Consider the following 24,000-nt stretch of genomic DNA (forward strand, 5'->3'; position numbering starts at 1 on the left):
AAGCACCTGCAACTCACCACAGGTGAGTTCAATTCAAAAGTAAAGGAGAATCACCTGCTTGAAATCTAATTAAGTCGAACAACTTCGAAAAGGTGCCAATCATATTGTCCAGGACATTTTAGGATTTCTGTGAGGAGTAAGCTAAGATTTCTTCATTTTTTCAGCTTTTTGTTTTGTTTTGTTTCACTGCAAACCAAAGAAATATATATGTGGATTCCAAAATATTTTTTCATTTCAACAATTTTCTGGAGGAAGTGGTGCATTCTTTGAAAAAAGTGCAAGGGTGCCAATATTTCTGGCTACGACTGTATATAAACTGGTCATTTATCCTGATGTGGAAAACCACTAAAAGCAAGCAAGCGAGTAAGGAAGCAAACCAGTGAGATGAGTGAGCAAGCGGAGAAGAGTGATGAACCAATTCGGTCCAACCCAGATGGCAGCTGCAGGCTGGGTTTGTGACAATAATGAATTGATCAGAATTTGGTGATGATCTGGATCCTGATAAGATTGTTTTTAATTATTTTTTTTTATTTTTGACGTGATTCTTCACCATTGAGAGATGGAGCCAAGCACGATTTCAAAACGTTTTTATTTTTTGTTTAAATACATGCTCTCAGCTGGTGGAAGAGCTATGACACAGAACAAGATCAGGACACAACACAACAAAAGGAACAGCAGTAGAAAGGGGAACACCAACAGCAGGGCGGAGGGACAAAGATGGGACAAAGGGACAAAGACACATGGAGATGGACAAACATGGTATGCAGGTAACGACGAGGGGTAAGGTAGAATGCAAAGGGTGGACAATGTGGATACATTTACAAAATTTTGGGAGGAGTACAGGGTTGTTTAATGGGTGTAGAAAAGATCATGATTATGGATGTGAGATGAATTGAGATGGTGGCGAACAGCTGTATTAAAGACCTGGAGGGAAGAATGAGATTGAAGAGAGTATAGAAGGTGGAAGCACAGGCAGGAAATAAAGAGGAATAAATGAGTGGAAGTGAGCAGTGATTCTGGATTTCGACTGTTTCACGAGGAGGGGTTGCTGGTGGACTGCAGACATCCTGCAGATATCTGGGGGGTGGGTGGAGGTGATAAAGCACAGAGAGGGCAGAGGGTTAAGGATGGAGGCAGAAGAAGACCTACCACTGACCTGATGGCAATGGCAAAGTGGTAGGCCCATCAACTCTGCTTCATTGCAAGATATTCCAATGACATTGAAGGCCTTAATTTCCATGGCATCAAGCTGATCAAGATGTGAGGCAGGGGAGCTAAGCCAAAGGGGAGAGCAGGACTCCATCGAGCTGCAAACAAAGGCTTTGTAGGTGGATAGGAACTCAGGTGTGCCAAAGAAGGACTTTGCACAACGGAAGATGCCGAGTTTGTGTCTGGCATTGGAGGCCAATTTTGAAATTTGGCTTTCCCAAAATAGATCATGGCTGAGAGTGAGACCCAAGAGTTTGAGTGAGTGAACCTCTTTGAGAAGGTTGTTGAGAAAGTAGACGGAAGGGTTTGCGGTAAGGTCCTTTCAGTACGAGAGAGTATGTGTGATTTCTCAGGATTGAGACATATTCCAAGTGGTTGACCAGTTTGTGAATTTGTCAAGGTCCGAGGAGAGGAAAGAGGCTGCTGCCCGTCTGTCACAAGGATGAGAGATGTCACGACAGAGAGTGGAGTCATCAGTAAAGAGATAAAGCGTATTTTCAAGAGTCAGTGAGATCATTGAAGAAGATTAGGAATAATATAGGGGCTGAGAACACTACCTTGTGGTACTACAGCTTTGAAAGGGAGAGGAGAAGAAAGGGCTCCATTGAGAGCCACACGTTGGCTACGAGAGTGGAAGAAGTCAGTAATCCAAGAGTGGAGTTGGCCTTGGATTCTATGGCAGTTTGGACAGCAGGTTAGGATGCCAAACTGTATCAAAAGCTCGAGATATGTCCAGAGAAATGACTCGAACCTCACGTCTGACATTGAGAACCTCGATTTGAATGTTATGGAGGGGTTATGACAAAACCTGGTGGATGAGTTGGGTGAGTGACAAGAACAAGCTGATTAGATTTTGGTTCAGGTGCGGATGCAGACCCGGCCTATCAATGGGATACAAAATGTAAACCGATCAGCCCAGCAGAGGTATGTCCTCTCCCAAGTGCCATTCTAGTATCATTATGTGCTGGGAATATTCACATACCACAAATGAAATATGCCAGAAACAGGTTGTGGATTTTTTTACAGAAAAGAATTACAAAATATTGAAGTTATAAACAACAGTTAAATTAATGGGAATTACAAGAAACCACAATAAAAGTTACAAATTGGTGAATACATGAAATTGGTTATCATCAGCTTAGTCCCTTGCTTGAAAGTCTGAGTGGGTTCAGAATGGCACCAACGAAGAAACTTTCAACCAATAGTCAGGGGGACTATGTTATGATATAAAGACCCGTGGGATTTAAATGATTAGAACATGCCACCTACCAAGGTAGACTATTTAGGCCCCAAGGAGTAAGAAAATCCATGTTGGCAAAATTGGAAGTGTTGCAGATGGCGGCAATCTTGGATTTCAATTTTTTTTTTTTTTTTTACCTTAACCCTTTTGTGACTGACTTTCACAACTGCCATAGAGTTAATGTATACAAGTCTGCCAATGGTACTGACAGGGTTAACGGAACTTTTGAACATCATGCAAAGCTTACTTTGGTGGTTTCTATCCTGTTTTGATGCTTAATGTGTTGTCAAGAGGCGCACTTGGATTTGCCAGTGGTACATAAATGAATGGCAGCCATTTTGTTTTTCAAAATGGTTGCCAAATTTCATATTTTATTTAAAATATGAGCTTTAACTGTCTCAGGATTTTTTGTATGGAAAAATACACAGTAAGGACCTAAGGTTATACAAGAGGAATAAAGTTTCATGTTAGATAACAATTCAAAATACACACACTTATTTATTGCAATTTGGTATGCCCCCGATTTAAAATAGCTGCCGTGATTGGCTTGCAATTTCACATATTGCGTAAAATCACTCATGGCTAATTGTATTTAGGGCATACGTTTCTAGGTTTTCAACAAAAACATAGGTCTGGACATTACTACCTCGGCTATATTTTTCATAATGGACTTCCTTTTCCAAGTTCTGAAATGTGGCGCAACTGGGTATCTGTAAGTGAACACGTGTTGTAGAGGGTGACATTGAGGGTACAGGCTGCCTTTATCTGACAATCACCACATGTTATTGGACAGACGTTTACTGGCCCATTGTTATTTCAACAAGCCAACAAACATCGAACTTGATGGTAAGTTTACATGACTTCACTGTTTACGTTGAATATATAAATATAGAGAACATGTATAGCACATATATAATGTAAGTTTACACAATGATAAAAACCTTATTTCACAAAACAGATGCAATCTAAACTACAAATGCTCATGCTACTTAACCCATTGGGGACGGTAGGCGGCATCTGTCGCCCGCTTAATTTTGCACTCAGGGACAGTAGGCGGCATTTGTCGCCCAGCTACAAGGTGTTTAAAAATGCTGTATATTGCAATGAAAACTCAGACAAAAAAGTGAAGACAAAATTGTGGAACTCCAGGAAGATCGGGCACTGTTTGCCCGTTTACTAGTAGTATCCAAAGCAAGAGATATTGACCTTAAGCAAGCTGTCGGTACCAATTAATTTTCTGTAGTACTGAGGTCGTTGTTTGCAGCCGATGGTTCGCTCCTTCACACCACATCGAAGAGTGACCTGATGTTGATACTAGAAAACTTGCCAAAGGTTGAAGCAGTGCCCCAGGAAAATAATAACCAAAGAGTTGATCAAGCTGGAGTCAACTATAAGTGTGTTGCTGTCATCAATGCAATGGCTGATTTACAAACATTGGACAAACCAGAATGCATCAAAACCTGTCATGACCTCGCAAACCACTTCATTGGACGCCACTGGCAGAAGTATGGTGACTACGACGAGGTACATTTGGTGTTTGACCGTTATGACACTGGAGAATCTCTGAAAGCTTCAACCCGTGAGAGACGTTTGGGTGGTAACAGGGCAGTGGCGTATCATATTACTGATTCCACATCAATTGGCAAACAAAGCATGCAGGAGTTGCTTGCCCATGTGTCAACGAAAGATGCATTAACCACCTATTTGGCTGAAAAGATACTGCAACATGATGTAACAATGGGCAAGTCCCTTGTGGTTGCCTGGCGGAATAAGGCAAGAGCTACACATAGAGCAGTAGTTGACCTCTCAAGTAGTCAAGAAGAAGCAGATACCAAACTCATTCTGCATTCCATTGATGCTTCTGTAAATGGTGCTCCCTCTCAGACATCCATTTCACCAGACACCGATGTGCTTGTACTTGCCATCAGACGATACCCCAGTTTATGTCCAAATACTTCCTTTGTAACAGGGGCTGGTCAAAAACATAGGGTGATAACCCTTGAGCCCATCTACAGTGCCTTGGGTCCAAGGAAAGCTGCAGCTCTACCAGGATTTCATGCACTATCAGGAGCAGATGTCACAGGAAAATTTGCTGGAATAGGAAAGAATACATTCTGGAAAGTACTGCAGGAACTTGATCCAAGTGATGAGATAGTAAATGCCCTTGTACAGCTCGAAACAACAGATGAACTACCTAACACTTTGTTTGCTGCAATTGAATCATTTGTATGCAACTTGTATCTCCCGAACACAGAGCTGTTGAATGTAGCTGATGTAAGGTGGTGGCTATTCAAGAAGAAGCAAGCTCAATCAGAAGGTTTACCTCCAACCCAAGCTGCGCTGCGTAATGCCATCTTGAGAGCACACTACCAGGCCATGATTTGGAATAATGACATCATTGCAAATCCAGACCTGCCAGAACCGCTGGAATGTTGTTGGAATTTGGGAGATAGCCGATATAAACCAGTCATGACAACCTTGCTGCCTGCTCCGCAAGCAGAAATTGATCTGGTGAAATGTTCCTATGCAAAGACACGATGTTCAAGTAATCGCTGCAAATGCAGAAGGAATGGATTGAATTGCACAGATCTTTGTAGCTGTAGTGAGGACTCAGAATCATGTGACAACTCAGAAGACACAGTTCTCTCAGATGATGAAGAGGAGGATAGTGACAGTGAAGATGAGTTATTGTAACTTCCACAAGGATTGGAGCAGGCAATAAATTCTGGCAACCAACCACACAACGAGCATGTAGTATGGACAATGTATCACTGACTCAAAAGGGTGAAATATTGATGTCATATTGGTGGTCATTTTGAATTTTCATATGTTCATTCCTTGACTTGATAAGTGTATGTTCAACTACTAAACTTCACCTAACCTCATAGAACATTCATGGCCTTATTGCAACAATAGGCCTTAATACGTCCATTTTGAAATGAAAGATGGCTGCCCTCTGCAACACTAAAACTGTAAATATGGCTTTTCATGTTCTTTGGTACCTATATTATATTCAGATAGGCTGATAGGGGTGATCTTTTGTACCATGTTAAGCACGTCACAGTCATTGAAATTATATATATATATATATATATATATATATATATATATATATATATATATATATATATATATATATATATATATATTCAAGAATAAGCCGTAAAGGTGGCCATTTTGAAATTCAATAGAGCTGAAAATTTTGAATACAATTTCAGCTGTTCACAAGAAATGTGTATTTCACTAATTGTTTGTCACTAATTTTGAAATGAAAGATGACTGCCCTCTGCAACACGAAAACTGTAAATATGGCTTTTCATGTTCTTTGGTACCAATATAACATTCTTATAGGGGTGATCTTATGAAGCATGTCAAATGCGTCACTGTCACTGAAATGATAATATATACATATATTCAAGAATAAGCCATAAAGGTGGCCATTTTGAAACTCAATATGGCTGAAAATTTTAATGGCATTTCAGCTGTTCACAAGAAATGTGTATTTCACTAATTGTTTGTCTTGATAAATGTAGATTTTACAACAAAAAAAACAGCATTTTCAACATTCATATCCACAATCAGGGCAAATATAGACATAAAATGGTGGCCATTTTGAAATCCAAGATGGCTGCCCTCTGCAACACTTTCAAGATTGCCAACATGGTTTTCCATGTTCTTTGGTACCTATTTAACACATTCATATAGGTGGGATCTTGTAATCATCAAAATCCCATGGGATTGCATAGTCTCCCTGACTACAAACAGCATTTGAAGATCCAAACTCTGTGAGAAGGGCACACAATGAAGAAAATAGCAGAAAAGCTGAAGATCTCCTCCAATGATGTGAAGTACACATTGCAACGCTGAAAGAAACCGTCTCTGAACAAGACAAGAAAAGGGCAGGAAGACCCAGAAGAACCTCCCCAAGGTAAGATAAGCACTTGAAGTTGATCAGCTGACACAAAAGAAGAAAATCAAGTCAGCAGCTGACAAATGAGAGCAGGCCTGAACATCAACACCTCGTCCAGCATTGTCTACAGAAGGCAGATTCAAGTAGGTCTCCATGCCAGATTGCAGCAAAGAAACCACTGCCGAGACTACAGAATCAGGTGAAAAGACTGAAATTTTTAAGGCAATACCAAGATTGGGTAACCGAACAGCGACTCTGATCATTGCGTGATTGGGTGACTGAACAGCGAAATCAGTGACTCTGGTCTGGTGAATAGAAGTTTCAACTTTTTGGATTTCAGAGAGGTCAGTTTGTATGCCAGTCCTGGAGAACATCATCGACATGGAATATTTGCAACCTACTGTTAAAAACGTGGGAGACTCTGTGACCATCTGGCATTGTATCTCAGCTTTTGGTGTTGGAAAACTTGTTAAAATCAATAGGACACTTACAAAAGTTAAAATCAACTAGTACGTGCCCGTAAAAAAAAAATAAAAAAAAATAATAATAATAATAATAAATAAATAAATAAACCACACAGGCCGTTTCTTCGCTCTCACGTGCCCGTACGTGCGTGAACCGGAAGTTCGATATTACTCGCAATAACGATTATTCGCAATTCATTTTTAATACCCAATTATTCAATTAGCGCCAACGTATTTTACCTTTTCGCAATGTCGTGGCAAGGAAAAACAAAAAGAGAAGAGAAGAGAGAGAAAACAATTTACTTCCTGGTTCGGAGCATACCAGCACTCTGATGTTCCCGAAATGTATACACCGTCTTATATGAAAACGATCATAACTTGGGCCAATATTTTTAATACCCAATTATTCAATTAGCGCCAACGTATTTTACTTTTCGCAATGTCGTGGCAAGGAAAAACAAAAAGAGAAGAGAAGAGAGAGAAAACAATTTACTTCCTGGTTCGGAGCATACCAGCACTCTGATGTTCCCGAAATGTATACACCGTCTTATATGAAAACGATCATAACTTGGGCCAATATTTTTAATACCCAATTATTCAATTAGCGCCAACGTATTTTACCTTTTCGCAATGTCGTGGCAAAGAAAAACAAAAAGAGAAGAGAAGAGAGAGAAAAAATTTACTTCCTGGTTCGGAGCATACCAGCACTCTGATGTTCCCGAAATTTATACACCGTCTAATATGAAAACGATCATAACTTGGGCCATTGTGTTTATCTATAAATGCGCATAAGAAATCGAGAAATTATTAGAATACACAGTCATCACTCTCCGGAAGCCCGTACGTTGTAACCCGTAATGGGGAACGTGACTGTGCTTCCCTTCCCCATCGGCCACGCCCACGCAACAACGTGTCTTCCCATTGGTTTGGTAAATAAATGGCCATAACTTGGGAAGCACTTGTCCGATTAATATCAAACCTTGAAAAGGCACATCCTCAGGTCCCCAGCAATATACCTGGCAAGTTTCAATTAGATCGGACCAGAGGTTGTCGAGAAACAGCGGTCACACACACACACACACACACACACACACACACACACACACACACACACACACACACACACACACACACACACACACACACACACACACACACACACACACACACACACACACACCTGGAATTATAGATAGATAGGAGCCCCACATGGGAATACTTAGAAAAATTACAGTGCGTAAGTGATGTGTACATCATATATGAATACGTACGTAATGGGCCATATCGTATTTTTGGAACCTGCATTTAAACCCCCCTCCCAAATATATATATATATATATATATATATATATATATATATATATATATATATATATATATATATATATATATATATATATATATATATATATATAGTCATCCCCCGTTTATTGCGGGGGTTACGTTCCAAACCCCCCCGAGAGAAGTGAAAATCCGCGATGAATGGATGCCTCCCAAAAAAAATAAAAAAATAAATTGACTCGTCTGGTCTGGTCGGCTTGGTAATGATCGGGTTCGAGGTGCTGGAGATCGACTCGTCTGGTCTGGTCGGCTTGGCAATAATCGGGTTTGAGGCGCCGGAGATCGACTTGTCTGGTCTGGTCGGTTTGGCTGTGCTCGTCCAACCACCGCAAACCTTTTTCCTTCCCGAAGCATATATCGAGCACTTTAACCTTCTCCTAGAGCGTCAGCACCTTCCTCTGGCGCTTTGGTTCCTTGCCAGAAGCCTCAGAAGGTGCAGGGCATTTGGGTGGCATCGTAGGGCTTGGAGAAAAAACGTAGAAAATATTCAAAGTTCACAAGTGAAACTTTGTCTCGTGCATTGTGTGACTGGTCGAGCGCCACGCGTTATAATTAATTGCTTAAATAATTTATATTTTATATATTATTACCGCGATATACCGGGGTATTCCGCAGAAAAAATTAGTTAGGTTCCAAGGGAAAACCCGCGATGAACCGGGGGCACGATAGGTGAATCGCGATATCGTGAGGGATTACTGTATATATATATATATATATATATATATATATATATATATATATATATATATATATATATATATATATATATATACACATTTAATTTTTTTCTGCCGATATACCTGCACGAGCCCACCGATACATCGATATCAGTGGGGGGGGGGGGGTGAGGGGAGGGTGTGGTGAGAAACAATACCGTCGGAAACCAACTCCACGCCCAGACTACATTCTCAAACACCCATTCCAGCACTGCAAGCGTCCTCCGTCCTCCACACCATGCCATTCCAGCGCTGCAAGCGTCCTCAAGTGAAGGAGAAATACTAACCCAGAGTCAGTGGTGAGCTCTGAAGCGCAGAGTTCACCTCAGAGAGAAGGGTACCTGGCCAGGTCGAGAGTTCCACTGCACAACAAGTTGACCAAGCCAACAGAACTGATTTCTCTCGTTCACATCTTTCACACACTCACCATATACCCTTGCATTTTCCAGCACATACGAGTACACCTCATTGATGACCATTTTCAGAGCTCGCACCACACGCAACCACACCACAATGCACCTCCCCACTCACCACACCTTACTCGATACGCATGAGCCATCCCGCTCATGTACGGGTGAGGACTGGGTGAAAAAAAAACCATACCCCACCAACTTCTCTTCCCTCCGTCTATCCCCCTTTTTAATCTAATTTCTTGGAATGTATGGGGCACCTATGTGTTGTGGAGTGATAAGGTTAACTGTCGAAATGGCTTGCGTGCAGAAGAGCTAATATCTTTCTTATGTGACACTGCATATCCCTGCAAATACGTGCTCGATTCAACAAAGACCTGATATTTAAAACCTGCTCGATTGTCTCTTTCTCCATTGGTGAGACGTAGAATGTAATTGATAAAGAGGAGTTTCACACCACTGGTTCGCCAAGGTAGACGGAGGCCAACATTTCCGATGATAAATCGCTCGGCTGTCCGAAATCAAAAAAAAATAGTGGAAACGTTGAGAGCACAGCCCTTATCTGGGGTAAATAATTCAGCAAGGAAGTACGTGGGATTTGGATGCGAGGACCCCACCATAATTAGTAATTTCAGCTGGCACCTGTGGTTGTTTAGCAACTCATTGTGCCGCCGAAAATATCTGCGGCTCATCGGCTTCAAGGTCAAAGAACGCAAAGCAGGTCTGAAAGAGGCCACTCAAGACCCAGCCAATGAACCCGTAACTATGTATGTATATGTATGTATGTATGTATGTATGGAAAGAGTTCAGAAGGTATTAACACCTCTTGACGTTTGTCACATTTTGTTGTTACAGATCAGGTCAGCTAGGTCAGATCAGGTATGGGAGCATGCGCCGGAGCAGCACCTCGCTGCTGCCACTTTCCGCCGGTACTCCAGGGGCCTCCGTCTGACCTACCCCATCTCCTTGAGATGCTGATCAACCTGCTGCACGTAAGAGGCGCGTGGTCGGCCCATTGGCCTCCTCCACTCATGAGGCTCCCTCACTGACAGAATCTGGTAAGCAGGATCAGCATCAGGAAAACGAGCCACGTGTCCATACAGCCAGAGCTGACGCTCACAGACGATGCAGGTAACAAATCTCATTTGAGTCTCTCTCACCAACCTCTCGCTGGACACAAAGTTTGTTGGATTGCCAAGGATTCTCTGAAGAGACCTGGTACCCAAGGAATCAAGTCTCCATCTCGGATCCCTGGTGAGGGTCCAAGTCTCACATCCGTAGAGCAAGACTGGAAGCTTCAACAAACTCAACTCAGACTTTTGTCCTCCTGCACAGACATCTATTGATCTCAAGCTCACAGCCAACAGAGACATGAATATCACTGCCAAGGAAAGTGAATCTCTCCGTGACCTCAACATTCTCACAACAAACAGGTAGACAGACAAGATAGCAAAATTCAAGATGTTATTGAAAGCCTGGATCTTAGTTTTGACCCAGGAAACCTGTAATCCCAGTGGCTCCGACTTCACATTCAACACCTCAAGGGCCCCCAAAAGGATATCCAAAGTCCCCGTTAAGATAACTGCATCATCTGCGAAATCAAGGTCAGAGATCTTGACATTCCCAAATTACGCAGCGCAGCTCGATCTCTCAGATATCCTCCCCAGAATCCAGTCCGTACAAGTGCTGAAAAGTGTGGGGGCCAGTACATACACACCTGACAAACTCCAGCAACAACTGGAAATAAGTTGGAGATGGTATCACCACATCTCACAACACTTTCAGTACCAAAGTATAGTTCGGACATCAGAATGACCAGTTTTGGTGGCATCCCACTAAGACTAAGAATCCTCCGGAGGGAATCCCAATTCACTGAATCGAAAGATTTGCAGAGATCAACAAAGTCTGCAAGCAGCCCCTGCCGAAACTCTCGTATGCGTTCAGTGAGGACCTGAAGAGCAAGGATATGGTCAATCGTTGACCTCTTTCGTGAAAAGCCTGACAGCTCTGGGCACTGGTGCTCAAGCAGATGGTGGCGAACCCAATCAAGAATTATCCGAGCAAAGACCTTGCCCGCAAAGGGAGCAGTGTCACCCCTCGGTAGTTGTTGCGGTCCTGGCGATCATCCATCCCTTTCCAGAGAGCGACCACAAGGCCCATCCTCCAGTCACTTGGGATGATGCCTGTGTTCCAGGCAGAGCACAGATCTACGTGCAACGACATGAGTACAGCATTTCCACCAGCCTTGAGTTCAGCATGGATGCGACAGATCCCAGGAGCTTTAACCCCATTTCAACCGTTTCACCACAGCCTGTGTTTCCACAAACGAAGGTGGATCACAGTTGATTGGATGGTCAGCAACAGGGATAACACCACCCCTGAAATCCAACCCAACAGCTGGTGGATCAGCCTGGTAAAGCGGCTCAAAGTAACTGGCCCAGCGGGCCTTCACTTCGGACTCCTCTGTCTAGAGCCTTTCACCCTCTGCTCTCACTACAGTACACCGAGGGACAAGCTTGGAGGAACGCAATGCACGAATGCAGGACGAGAATCACTTGACCACAGGTGATGCTCTACCCGCTCATAGATTCCTCGCACATATGCCTCCTTGTCCACACTCAGCACACGTACAGTTTTACACCTGAGCTCCCTGAACAGCTCAGCTCTGCCAGAAAGCCTGGCCCCTGGAACTCTGGTCAATGATAACCAGTGTCAGAGACAAAATTATTCTTCGCACTGAGGTGGGTTCCAAGACATCCACCGGCAACATCAAGGATGGTGGTCTTGAAGGCACTCCACATCTCTTCAGAATTCCCCAAAGCACCAACACCCCCCGCCAAATCCCCACTCAGCCTGTTCGCAAACTCATCGACCCTTTCATCCTTGAGCTTGCCAACATCCAGCCAAGGCTGGGATGGTACCATTCTCCTGGATTTAAGGTGCAACTTCAGAGTTGCTCTCACAAGCCGGTGGCCAGTGTTGAGGAACTGAGCACTCTGGTAGACCCTGCAATTCTGCATCATCCTCCAGCAACCATCAATGAGCACATGGTCAATCTCCTTTGCCACACCACCAGCGTTGGATTTCCAAGTCCAGCGATGAGCCTGTGGGCACTGAAACCATAAACCAGCCATCCTACGTCCGTGACGTCTTCCAAAGTCAAGGAACTTCGTGCTATTCTGGTTCACAGTTCCAGACCCATTGGGACCAACACATGACACACAACCATCCCTAACAGTTCCAGTCGATGCATTGATATCCCCCAATAATAGAAGAGTATCTCGCCTGGAGCACTGATCAACCACAGACTCGAGCGTAGCATAGAATGCGTCCTGCACAGTGAGATCACTCACCTGAGTCAGAGCATATACAGAGACCAGGGAAATGACACCTAAAAAGTGACGAATCCTTAGTCTCATAATACACTCGATGACCGGTGTTACCTAAATTACCATTGGAATTAGCTTATTGGGCAGAGCTACAGCAACTCCTTGGGCATGGTAACCATCAGAGCGACCAGACCAATAGTTGGTGTCACCACTCGCCATAATCCGGTCTCCAAAACTCAGAGTGCTGCAATGATTTTCAGATAATCGAGACACGTGATCATCCTCTCTTAGGGATAGGACATTCCAGGCACCCACCGGAAGGGACCGCCTCAGGTTAACTCAAGGAGACCGCCGTCTGGTGGACGACACCTCAGAACCACCCTGACACACTCTCCTGCAATCTGACCCGTGAATGTTACCCCGTGGTTTCCCTCCTATCATGAAAGAGTGGGGGTCCAAAAGAATTTGCCCCATTCCCATCATCTGGTGAGCTGCCCTGCGGAGGGCCTAAAAAAACCGACCTCCTAAAAAAAGTAACCCAACTGCAGGAGGACGTCTACAGACACAGTTGGGCACGAGGTATGGATGGCCGATGGCTCATAAGGAGCTCCTCCACATCTTTTCTACCCCCGTTGTTACAGCCTGAATTTGAAATGGATTAAATTGAAATAGTTTGTGACCGATCTACACAAAATACCCCACAAAGACAAAGTGAAAAAAATGTTTTGAGAAATTTCGACAAACTAATTCAAAACGAAAAGCTGAAATGTCTTGCGTCAACAAGTATTCAACCCCTTTGCGATGACACTCCAAATTGAGCTCATTTTCATCCCATTTCCTTTGATCATCATTGAGATATCTCTACAACTTGATTGGAGTTCACCTGTAGCCAATTCAACTGTTTGGACATGACTTGGAAAGAAACACACCTTTCTGTAGAAGGTCCCACAGTTTACAATGCATGTCAGCGCAGAAACTCCACCATGAAGTCCAAGGAACTGCCCATAGAACGATGAAGCTCAGAGTTTGGGTCTCTCACTCTCACCACAGGCAGGTCGGTGTTCTTTCTGTCGTCTACCGCCAACTCTCTGGTCTGCCCCCCCCCCTGCGCTCTGTCTGTGATATGTCACCCCCATATTTCCGCAAGGCGCTCAAGGTCCGCCAGCAACCCCATTCTGGTAAAACTACCAAAATCACGAAACACTGCTCACCTTCACTCTTTCATTCCTCTTTTTCCCCACCTTTGGAACAAACTCCCACACTCTCTTCAATCCCATTCTTCCCTCCAGGCATTCAAAACAACTGTTCACCACCACCTCTTATCTTCCCCCATCCAAAACCTTGGATCTTTTCTATCCCCGTTAATCTACCCCAAACCCACCTCCTTCAAATTCCCTGCTTTCTTTCCTGAAAGTCCCTGTAGTGCAAGGACAAGAAAGTCCCTGTAGTGTCCATCTTGTTTACCCTGTGTACCCTGCCCCATCCCTCTCCCTTCCACAGATCTCCTAATGTCTCTATTTCCCACTGTTTTGTCCTTCCCTATCCTGCCCCGCTTGTTGTGCATTCTGTGTTAGCTCTCATACGAGCCTAGTCAATGTATACAAAAAAAAAGATTAAAATAAAATAAAATAATAAAAAATAATCAATTAACTTGCCCATGACATCGTTCATCGTTTTATGGTTTATTATTAAATTATTCACGGACCGGTGTTTGTGTATATGTTTGTTTGTCGTGCTACTCCTCTGACAGTTCTGGGCTGAATATATCCAGACTTGCTTCATCGGATCATCCATTAATCCATTGGGACCACACTCTGTGCAGAGCGTTGGTGCTGCTGAAGCAGTCTCCTTGGCTATTGGGCACAATCCTGGACGGGTCGCCACTCCGACAGAATACCAGCAAGCTGGCAGTCATTTTGCCGACCTCAGAAGGATGACAGGCAGCGTCAACCCCAACTGATATTAATTCAACAGCTGAGAGGGATTTCAACTCAGGATCCGAGGATCCCAAGCCCACCACCATAACCCTGAAGCCAACACCCGGCATATAGACTCACCATGACCCCAATTAATGTATGGGGATGTTTTTATCTTTGTCGGTGGTCTGGGGAGAAGGGGGGTCTTTGGGGGGGAAAGGAGGTTGAATCATAAGCAGTAGGTATGTTTTTGCTTCATGCACGCAGCCCAGGGGTTGTTTTGCCTATACAGAGCTGTCAGTTGACTATACACCACCCAAATAAAGATATGTGTCAGAAGAACATGTTGCACGCCTGGAACAAGATTGCTTGTTGGGCACGTACTCTGCGAGTGCCGATAAATCAGCAAAATAAGTTCCAAAATTTTTTTCTCAAAGCTAAAACGCTAACAGCTGCAGTACTAGCATTGTAAGCAATGAAGGAGGGCACAAGTTAAACCCACCTCCCCCCCCACCCCCCCCCAAAAAAAACCACAACAAAGACCAAGTTCAGGAAAATGAATTGAAGATGGCAGCTGCATTTCTCAGAAAATATTGGCCAATATCAGTACACAATGCTTCAGCTGGAACAACCACCCTGATTCAGAAGCAAAGCACTAAGTGGTCTCCTGAAAACTAAAGTGCTGGAGGAAACAAATGCACCCCTCCCCCCACAACCCCAACAAAAAAAAGATCCACAACTAAGGCCAAATTCAGGATAATGAATTGAAGATAGAAGCTGCATTTCTTAGAAAAATACTGGTCAATATCAGTACACTGTAATATCAGTATACAACATTGCTTCAACTGGAACCACCATGAATCAGAAGCAAAGCACTTAGTGGTTTCCTGAAACTAAAGTGCCTTATCACCACTTTTTAATATTCTTTTGGAGATCAAATGAACAAGACAACATTTGAAGTGATTATATAAATAATATTCCAAGCAGGATACAAGCAGGCAAGTCATGTTTAGTGACATCGATGTAAAACCACCAGAGCCACCATCTAAAAGAAAACAATTCAAATATTGATTGGCTGCATTTAAATCAGCTTACAGCTCATTTTCTGCACTCGAACAAGCCCATTTTTTGCATAATTGGACAATATTCGACACTTGCACAAAACATTACCACAAATCAAATCACTTCACCTGATGGCAAACTTCCTGTATAAAATTAAAGACAAATACAATTTAAGCACTTATATTTAAAACACGAAGAAAAGAAAAAACACATGGAGAAACAAGTTATGAAAACACAATTTGTGCACGCCTTAGTCACAGATGCAACCTTAATTTTTAGCCTCACCAGTAGAGCGAAGGATAGCAGATAGGGCTGACGAGTTGCTATGACTGAACAACCGTTCTTGCATGAGTTGCCGGTGCCTGGCCTCAAGTTCTCGCCGCAGAGTCTGTGCTTCAGCTGCAATGTCAGGTGGCAAGACGGCCAGTAGGCTGTCATCCATGTCAGCGAGAACACTCTGACGTAGTGCAGATGGCAGCGTCTGGATGAAGGTCACAGGGTCTACCGGTGCTTCAGGGTTCGGGTTTTGAGCCATCTCTCGTCGTTGCTGCTCAGCTCGCTGCTGAGCCAGCACCTACCAAGAGGAAAAGGATGGTGCTTAGGTTGATGAAATCTCACTGGAGGGGGGGGGGATTATTGGTTCTTTTGAATGGTTGTGCCCACTCCACAATATTAAAAAAGCACAAACACGTTTTTATGTCTCCCAGAGGGAAAATCAAAAGTATTTGAAGCAACTTACTCATCCTATTTTTAAGCATGGTTGAGTTGCTAAGAGTGTACAAATGCCATTCAGGCATCACAATCAGAAGCGAGAGGTTTACCCTTGCACAAGATTCAACAATGTAAAAAGAGTGCAGATTATTGGGCACTTGCGCAGACAGACAGAAAAACCTTTTGATAGCACATCCAAGCAGAGCAGCTGGGTGGGGGAGGGGGTGGGGAGTGTTGGTGATTAAGCTCTGCGTCAGGGATCAATATTCGGATGACTGTACTTCCGGGGGATTGAACATTACAATTTAGCCAGCCAACGATGTTCTCACACACACACCGGTGACCAGATCTAATGACAGTGAGGTGATCTGAACAGTTGCATATCATATTCAAAAAGGCCCGAAAACAGACTCGTACTCAAGGACAACGGCATGCGGTAGAGCACATACATCCGCCAGGCAGAACAGTTTACGTTTTGTATCCCACTGATGGGCAGGATCTGGATCTGGACCTGAACCAAAATTAATATCGGCTTGCTCTCATCACCTAACCAACTCATCTACATAATTTTCTAAACTTGTCCACAAGTTATTTGAAATATCATGTTGTATATTATTTTTGGTGAATGGTGAAATGATTGTAAAAGCACACAAGGGGGCACATATAATTATCTTGAGATGATCTCATGAATTGCAATTCATACCTTTCAGGAAGACATAACAGTCTTATTCGATGCATATTACCAAACATTGCAAGCAGAGAGAACCTCTTAAGTTAGCAAGCCCCAGGTCGTGCTCATGCTCGAGGGGGAAGTCCAAATTACAAAGGTAATCCAATGAATTGTGCAACATACTGTAAAGGAGACCAAAATCCATAGATTCATTCCCCACAATGCATAATGGACAGAGGTAATACAGATCTTCCAGAACCCTCTCACGATTGAGTCACATGCTTACTGACGCAGCATATTCCATATAAAGAGTGACCCGCTTAAGAGGAATGTCTTTACTTCACGTGATGTGAAGAAGGAACGTCAGTATTTTCCATGAAGTTTACGGTTGGGGAGGAATGCGGTTAAAATCATACAATGGACACTACTCCCATGGCCCAATAGTATTTGCAGAGACATTCCTCAGGAAGGCTGACAAGGTAACTGGGCAAGCTCCCATACCGAGCTAACTTTAAAATATGCAATAAACTGCTGTCGGAACAATTTCCGTCCTCGTGGTAATCAAGTGTCTGAGGCTAAGCGCATGTAAGTGTTTGTTTCAAAAATGTTTTTATGTCAAAATGTTTTCATTTTCATGTCAAAATGTCACCACTGTTTCAAAAATGTCAAAAAATGAAGTTTGTTCCATTGCCTTCTCACTACATTTTCCTGAAAGTGTAAGTCTAACTGAGTTCAGAACAAAAAAACGTATAGCTTAATTACATATATGAAGACCACAAGGGGAAAACCAGAGATGTCAGGATAAGTCAATTTTGAAGAAACTGAAAAACAAAGTTTCAAGACTTTGGTGGACTGTTTAATAACTGTCATATAGATTTCTTTTCCAGTAAAAGGAAAAGTGATCATTGGCCGATCAAATTAAGCATGTAGCATTTGCCAAGCTTCTGTGTTATTTAATTTAAGAGCAAAGAACGAATCAATGTTGCAAACTGACATCACTGGTTATTCTCTTGTTTAATAATTGCCATGCAATTTAAACCCAGGATGTGTAGCAAATTCATGCTTGTTGGTTATTAGCATGCATTACATGACTTTGGTGATCACAGATTTTTTTTTTTTCAACATTAAACGGTCATTGTTTTTTGTTTGATTGATGTTCAATGCCATACTCAAGGGTATTTCACTTATATGACGATGGATTCTCCATTTCTTACTCCATACTACTTAATATGATGGAAAACCGGGAGAAAACCAAGGATAAACCACCCCCGCGATAGCCGAAGTCATCACATGTGACTCCCTCATATAACTAAGCGGGTTGATTGGGCGGTGGGTACATCGAATGAGGATGGGTACTCAGACGCGCTAACCATTAAGCCACGGCGTGGGTCCCATAAAAGTCACAATAAAGGTTTGACCAGACTTGAACCACGATATGCACCAACTACGGAGCCCATCATATAACCAAATAGGCCATTGTAGTGCTCAGAGTTAATGCTGTGATAGTTTTACAACCTTTTATAACTTAGTTTCTCAACTCTGAATATTATGATGGAACAGTTAACATGAATGATGCAGAAAGCCAATCTTATCTGAGTGAAAACTTTAATTGTAATACTTTGCAGAACACAAAACCTGTGATCAAAAATAATAGATCCATGATATAACCAAATAGGCTATTGTAGTGCCCAGAGTTTATGCTGTGAAAGTTTTACAAACTTTCATTTTTTAGTTTCTCAACTCTGAATATTATGGTGGAACAGTTAACATGAATGAAAGGGAGATAACCAGGAGTAAAGTACTGACATCTCTGGGTTTCTACTTGTTCAGCTTTGACAACACTTGTTTTTTCATTGCAAGGCTATGTTCATTATATTTATACCATATAAATTATGTGACACCCCTGGTTATTTGTTAAAGTAATATTGTGAGAGGAAACCTAATGTTGCCAACTATTGGCAGGTGCAATAACCCTGAAATTAATAAAAAGTGACATCTCTGGTTTTCCCCTTGTGGTCTTCATATATATATATATATATATATATATATATATATATATATATATATATATATATATATATATATATATATATATATATATATATATATATATATATATACCGAAATATGATACTTTGAAGAAGGGGTACCTATTCTGATGGTTTTGCGAGTTTTCAATGAAATTACCGAATTTTGACATTTTTTTTCATAAAATTTTCAAACCGGAGGTTTTCAACGCAAGCTCAGTTCTTAAAACTGTCAATTACCATGTTTTGCATTGAGTTTTCATATCAACATTATACGAGACGGCAGAGGCTGCTATTGCGATAAGTTATTTGTCTGTCCAGAAACTGGGTCAAAATTGGGCAGAACGGGTCAGGCTATCTTTTAGAGTTTAGACCCTAATTGTCTTTTGTGGACAATGTTTGGAAGCTTACATAAACAAAAGTTGGCAAGCTGGTGTGCTACTTTCATGAGATAACACACAAAATATTTTACATATAACAATGACTGATATTGATGTTGCTTCATTTCGGTCCTGTTGCCATAGCAACGGAAAGGAAAATTTGGAACATTAGCTAGTTACTGAATGTATAATACGTATTAAACCGTTTTGGTGTGTGGAGATTGCATTGTAAGCAGTTTTATTTAATTTCGTGTGCCTACCTGTCCAGAGCCTGACACTGCCCTGGCGATTTTCTGTTTTGTACACTGTTTTGTTGCATAGCTTTTACAAATCCGACGACAAATTTGCCGACGGCCGATTTTACCTGTAAAATACACAGGGAGTTTGTCGCTCCTGGATCTTCAAATGAAGGTCTATACAATATCCTGTGGATGAACTTCCTATAAGTCCACTTTTTATTAGTCAATGGTTTCTCAGAAGCCGAAAATTAGGTAGATTTTGAATCTCGGCGATTTATTTTCGGCATCCATTTTAACCCGGAAGTATGACGTCAAAACCCGGAAGTAACATAATTTATCCGACTTTCCGGCCAGTTTCCGGCGTTCTGATTCCCAAAATAAAAAATATTTTAATTTGTCACTTTTAATCGTTTATAAGAGTCAAATTAGACACATCTAAAGGTATGAAAATGGACTTTACATTTTTTTCGGCTTCCCTCAACTGCCTAGTATCAGTCTCTCGGACTTGGTCACGAGAGACTAGTTAGTCTACCCTAAATGGGTGTGGATATGTCCCTGAATTGGTAGAAAATTACCAAAATAATTTTTCTATTTTGGCAAAATAAATGAAGGTCATATTATGTAACTTATTCAAGCAACTAATATAATCATCATAATACCAATTTCTGGGATTATTAAGAAGTAATACATACCTATTTTTTATTACTGCTCGATTCACTCGATTCATTCAGATGCTGAAAAGCACTAAAAGAGAGAATATTTATCGAACAAATTCTTGGACGTAAATTTTCAATTCAATCAATTCTGGAAGTAACAAAAAGCTCTCTAAATTCTCCAAAACTGTTTTAACTGCCTTCTAAATTAATAAAATTATTTTTAAAATCAAATTCAAAAAAGTGTGATGTGCAGAAGAACAAAAATGCAAAATTACTCTAAACCAAAGCCATGCATGATTTCAATATTTTTTATACTATTATATCTATATCACTGTACCCCATTTGTAAATAAATTTTAGTGAAAATAATTTGATGCACAGAAGGATAAAAACATTTTTTTTTAAAACGTGACGTGCAGTCGGACATTTGGGTTGGAAAGTTCGGTCAAGTGGCTGTAATTAAGTATCCACTCGGATCATCTCAATTTTTTTTACATTGATTATTGGTAATAAGTTGAATAATTTAAGACACCTAAATATGAGTTATTGATAAACTAGTCATTTTGTTAGGGGATTTCATAGTCCCAGGCTCTAAAAGGGCAATAAAACAAGAAAAAATAAAAATATGCCAGAATGTGCATATATCATGCAAATGTGCACTGATCGACACAAATGCTGATTTTCTCAGACGGTGGGTACCTTTTGATTAGATGAGAAATTTCATATAGAATGTTTTATATGTTGTATTTTTGCATGGTCTAATATATGTCATATTTTAAGGTGAAACAAGAAAAAAGGCCAATACTGGGCATGTATATTCAATAAAAATCCTGTAGATTCAGTAATATACATCATAGACCCACGAACCTACATATTTTAAGGTCCTATGGAACACTGTCTGTGCAATGAACCAAATTTCATGACCAGTAGTAGTCTTTGTGACCACTTACATGCGCTTAGCCCTGAACACAGGAGTGGTGGCCGTTCACCCCATCCAGATAAAATGGGTTAAGAAATGAAACCTAATTTACGATAACGCTCCAATTCCCCATAACTATGCCATTTTTCCTGAAGAGGAAAACACGGAAGCTTCTGGATAGGTCAATACAAGAATACGGATTTCTGCATAAGTACAGAAGAGTATCACACACTTGCAAAAGTGTGACGTCCAACCCAAAGATGACAACACATTCACTCACCTCTTCTTGGATAGATGGAGGTAGAGCAGCTAGGAACTCAGGATTAACCTCTGTGACACTCTGTGGAGTTGCTACAGATGCTGCTGCTGCTGCCGCCGCTGCTGCCGCTGCTGCAGCCGCAGCTGCAGCAGCAACAGTGGCAGCTGCTGCTGAGGCACCACTTGTTCCTGCATTGCCGGGTAAACGTGCTGGTGGACGAATGCCAAGTTGGTTCTGCAGAACCTCTTGTCTGATATCCTCTGGAAGTGCAGCCAAGAAAGAAGGATCCACTCCCTCTGGAAGGCTGATTCCTGAAACAAAAAAAAGTAAGGACTATGTAATTTCCAAAACAAATATTAGGGCTCCTGGAAGAGCTAATTGAGACAATTACAACCTTAACAAGAAGAAAAACCCATTCCCCCCAAAAATTTTCAAAGTAAGTCTCCAAAGCTTAAAAAAAACATCAGTGCTGATTCCTTGCTTGACATTCAGCAATGAAAAAGCATAGACTCACGGACTCACGGAAATGTCACATGGAATCCATCTGTAATTACAAATATATTTTTAATGGCTGTGGATAAAATATTGATTGACCTGCACTTTATTTTAATATGATTGCCCCAAGATGAACAAAATGCATTTATTTCCATTCCATAATCCATCACAAAAATTGTAGTGAAGTGACTGCTCTAAACTTACTAATGCATGCAAGCCTATTTCGTTTTAACAATTTTATCCATTGTAAACTTTACAAAGGAATAAAATAAATGACAAACTGAATAGGAAGGTGGAAGGAATAGGAAGGTGAAAAGGAAAATCTGACTTCGACCTCTTGCCCCGTAATCAAATCCGTTCATATTTGCATCATTATACATACTGTACCAAGTTTGACTTTGATCCTTTCAGACGCTCTTAAGTTATCACGGCAACAAAAACCGACAACGGACGGACAGACGCACCACCCAAAAACAATGCCTCTGGCAACTTCGTTGGTGGAGGCGTAAAAAGGAAGATATATGAATGAAAGCAATGCATTCTGCGTTGGCCAAAGCAATTGCCCCCTCCCCCCGCCCAAAAAAAAAAAACAGTAAATTAAATTGATCACGTATTTGCATCATGCGAAACATATTACTCAAAAAATAGTCCTCAAAAGCCAAAACTTGTACAAATGCTGCGAAGTGCATCTTCATGAAGTCCAACAGGGGCAAAGTGTGGTGACTTCATCATTGACGATGGCTCTTGTTTAAGTGAAGTAAATGTTCATCATCTGGAGCAGTTTCTACAAATATCTGAGACGTTTCAATCTTCACACCCCAACAATGATAAACAAAACCAGAATTCAAAAATGACCTCCAAAGCCAGCCGCCGATGCCGACTGGACATCCTCCATTATACAAAGCCCTTCCTTGACACACCTGAACTCCCATCAACCAACAAGGCATTCACCCACAGCTTGACGCAGTCCAATTTTGATCTCCAATCTTGGCTGGCTCCCCTACCTCATGTTGTTCAGCTCGATGCCTTGGAAACCAAGGCCTTCAAGATCATTGGAATTCTCCATGCTGAAGCCGAGTCTGTGGGTCTATCACTTCACCATCTCAGACAGGTCGGTGGTCTCTCTGACTTTGACTGCCTCCTTTCTGGTCTTGTACCCTCTGCTCTTTCCATGCATTGTCCAGCCCTCCCCCACCCCTCCACCCCAGGTTTCTGCAGGGCTCACAAAGTCCACCATCAACCCCCCTCTGATGAAACTACCTAAATCTAGAATCACTGCTCACTTCCACTCATTTGCTTCTCCTTTTTTCTTCTTCTTCTTTTTTTCCACCTGTGAAATCAAATTCCAAATTCTCTTCAATCTCATTCTTCCCTCCAGGTCTTCAAGACAGATGCTCACAATCATCAAGGACTGTCTTCAATCCAAAACCATTATCTTTTCTACTCTCGTTAACCCCACCCAAATCCCTCTGCCTCCCATTTTTCCAGTTTTCACTCATTGGAGTTTCCTTCTGTATCCATTTTGTCCACTCCATGCATTTGTGCTTTTTGCTTCCTGTTTTTGTCTGGTTACATCCTGATCCATTCACTGTACTTACTTGCTCTTCCATGAGCCTCAACTATGGTAACAAAAAAGCACTCAGAAACCATATATTACAACTACAAAACTGTCAAAGTGACAGGCATTGTGATAAAATGTATCGAAAAACACCACACCACAAAACTCTCTTGTTTGGTAAAGGTTCACAGCAAAGTTCTGACCTGCCAAAGGATCTTCACCATGCCCAGGTGATGGAAGGGTATCTTGTGGGTCCTCAACATCAGTTCCATCCTTCAACTCGATATTCGACTGACCCTCTGCCACTGCAGGGTAGAAAACGCTGTAAAAAAAAAAACAAGCCTGCTGTCACCAAAGGCAGAAAATGGAATTCTTTGCAAAATCCCAACATGTGCAAACAATACACATACAAAACCCATAATCGCATTTTAATGAACTAATGGACACAGTTTGCCATGATGTTCCCAGCTGTCTTCAAACACAAAGCAGA

At 41.8% G+C, this 24,000-nt stretch overlaps 1 protein-coding gene across 11 annotated transcripts in view; it reads right to left on the reverse strand.

Moving 5' to 3' along the window:
• HUWE1 (HECT, UBA and WWE domain containing E3 ubiquitin protein ligase 1) overlaps positions 1 to 24,000 on the reverse strand; it is a 428,879-nt gene that overhangs the window by 110,314 nt on the left and 294,565 nt on the right. For all 11 annotated transcript variants that reach the window (XM_085898286.1, XM_085898280.1, XM_085898284.1 and 8 more), the window contains 3 exons: positions 23,714 to 23,832; positions 21,479 to 21,768; positions 15,883 to 16,171 (listed from right to left, as the gene is read on the reverse strand). In XM_085898286.1, coding sequence (XP_085754412.1) covers positions 15,883 to 16,171; positions 21,479 to 21,768; positions 23,714 to 23,832 — 698 coding nt within the window. The remainder of the gene's footprint in view (positions 1 to 15,882; positions 16,172 to 21,478; positions 21,769 to 23,713; positions 23,833 to 24,000) is intronic.

The sequence above is a fragment of the Eptatretus burgeri genome, chromosome 10, assembly GCF_056783735.1.
Source record: "Eptatretus burgeri isolate ZD-2024b chromosome 10, Ebu_testis_v1, whole genome shotgun sequence".
NCBI classification, from domain to species: Eukaryota; Metazoa; Chordata; class Myxini; order Myxiniformes; family Myxinidae; genus Eptatretus; species Eptatretus burgeri.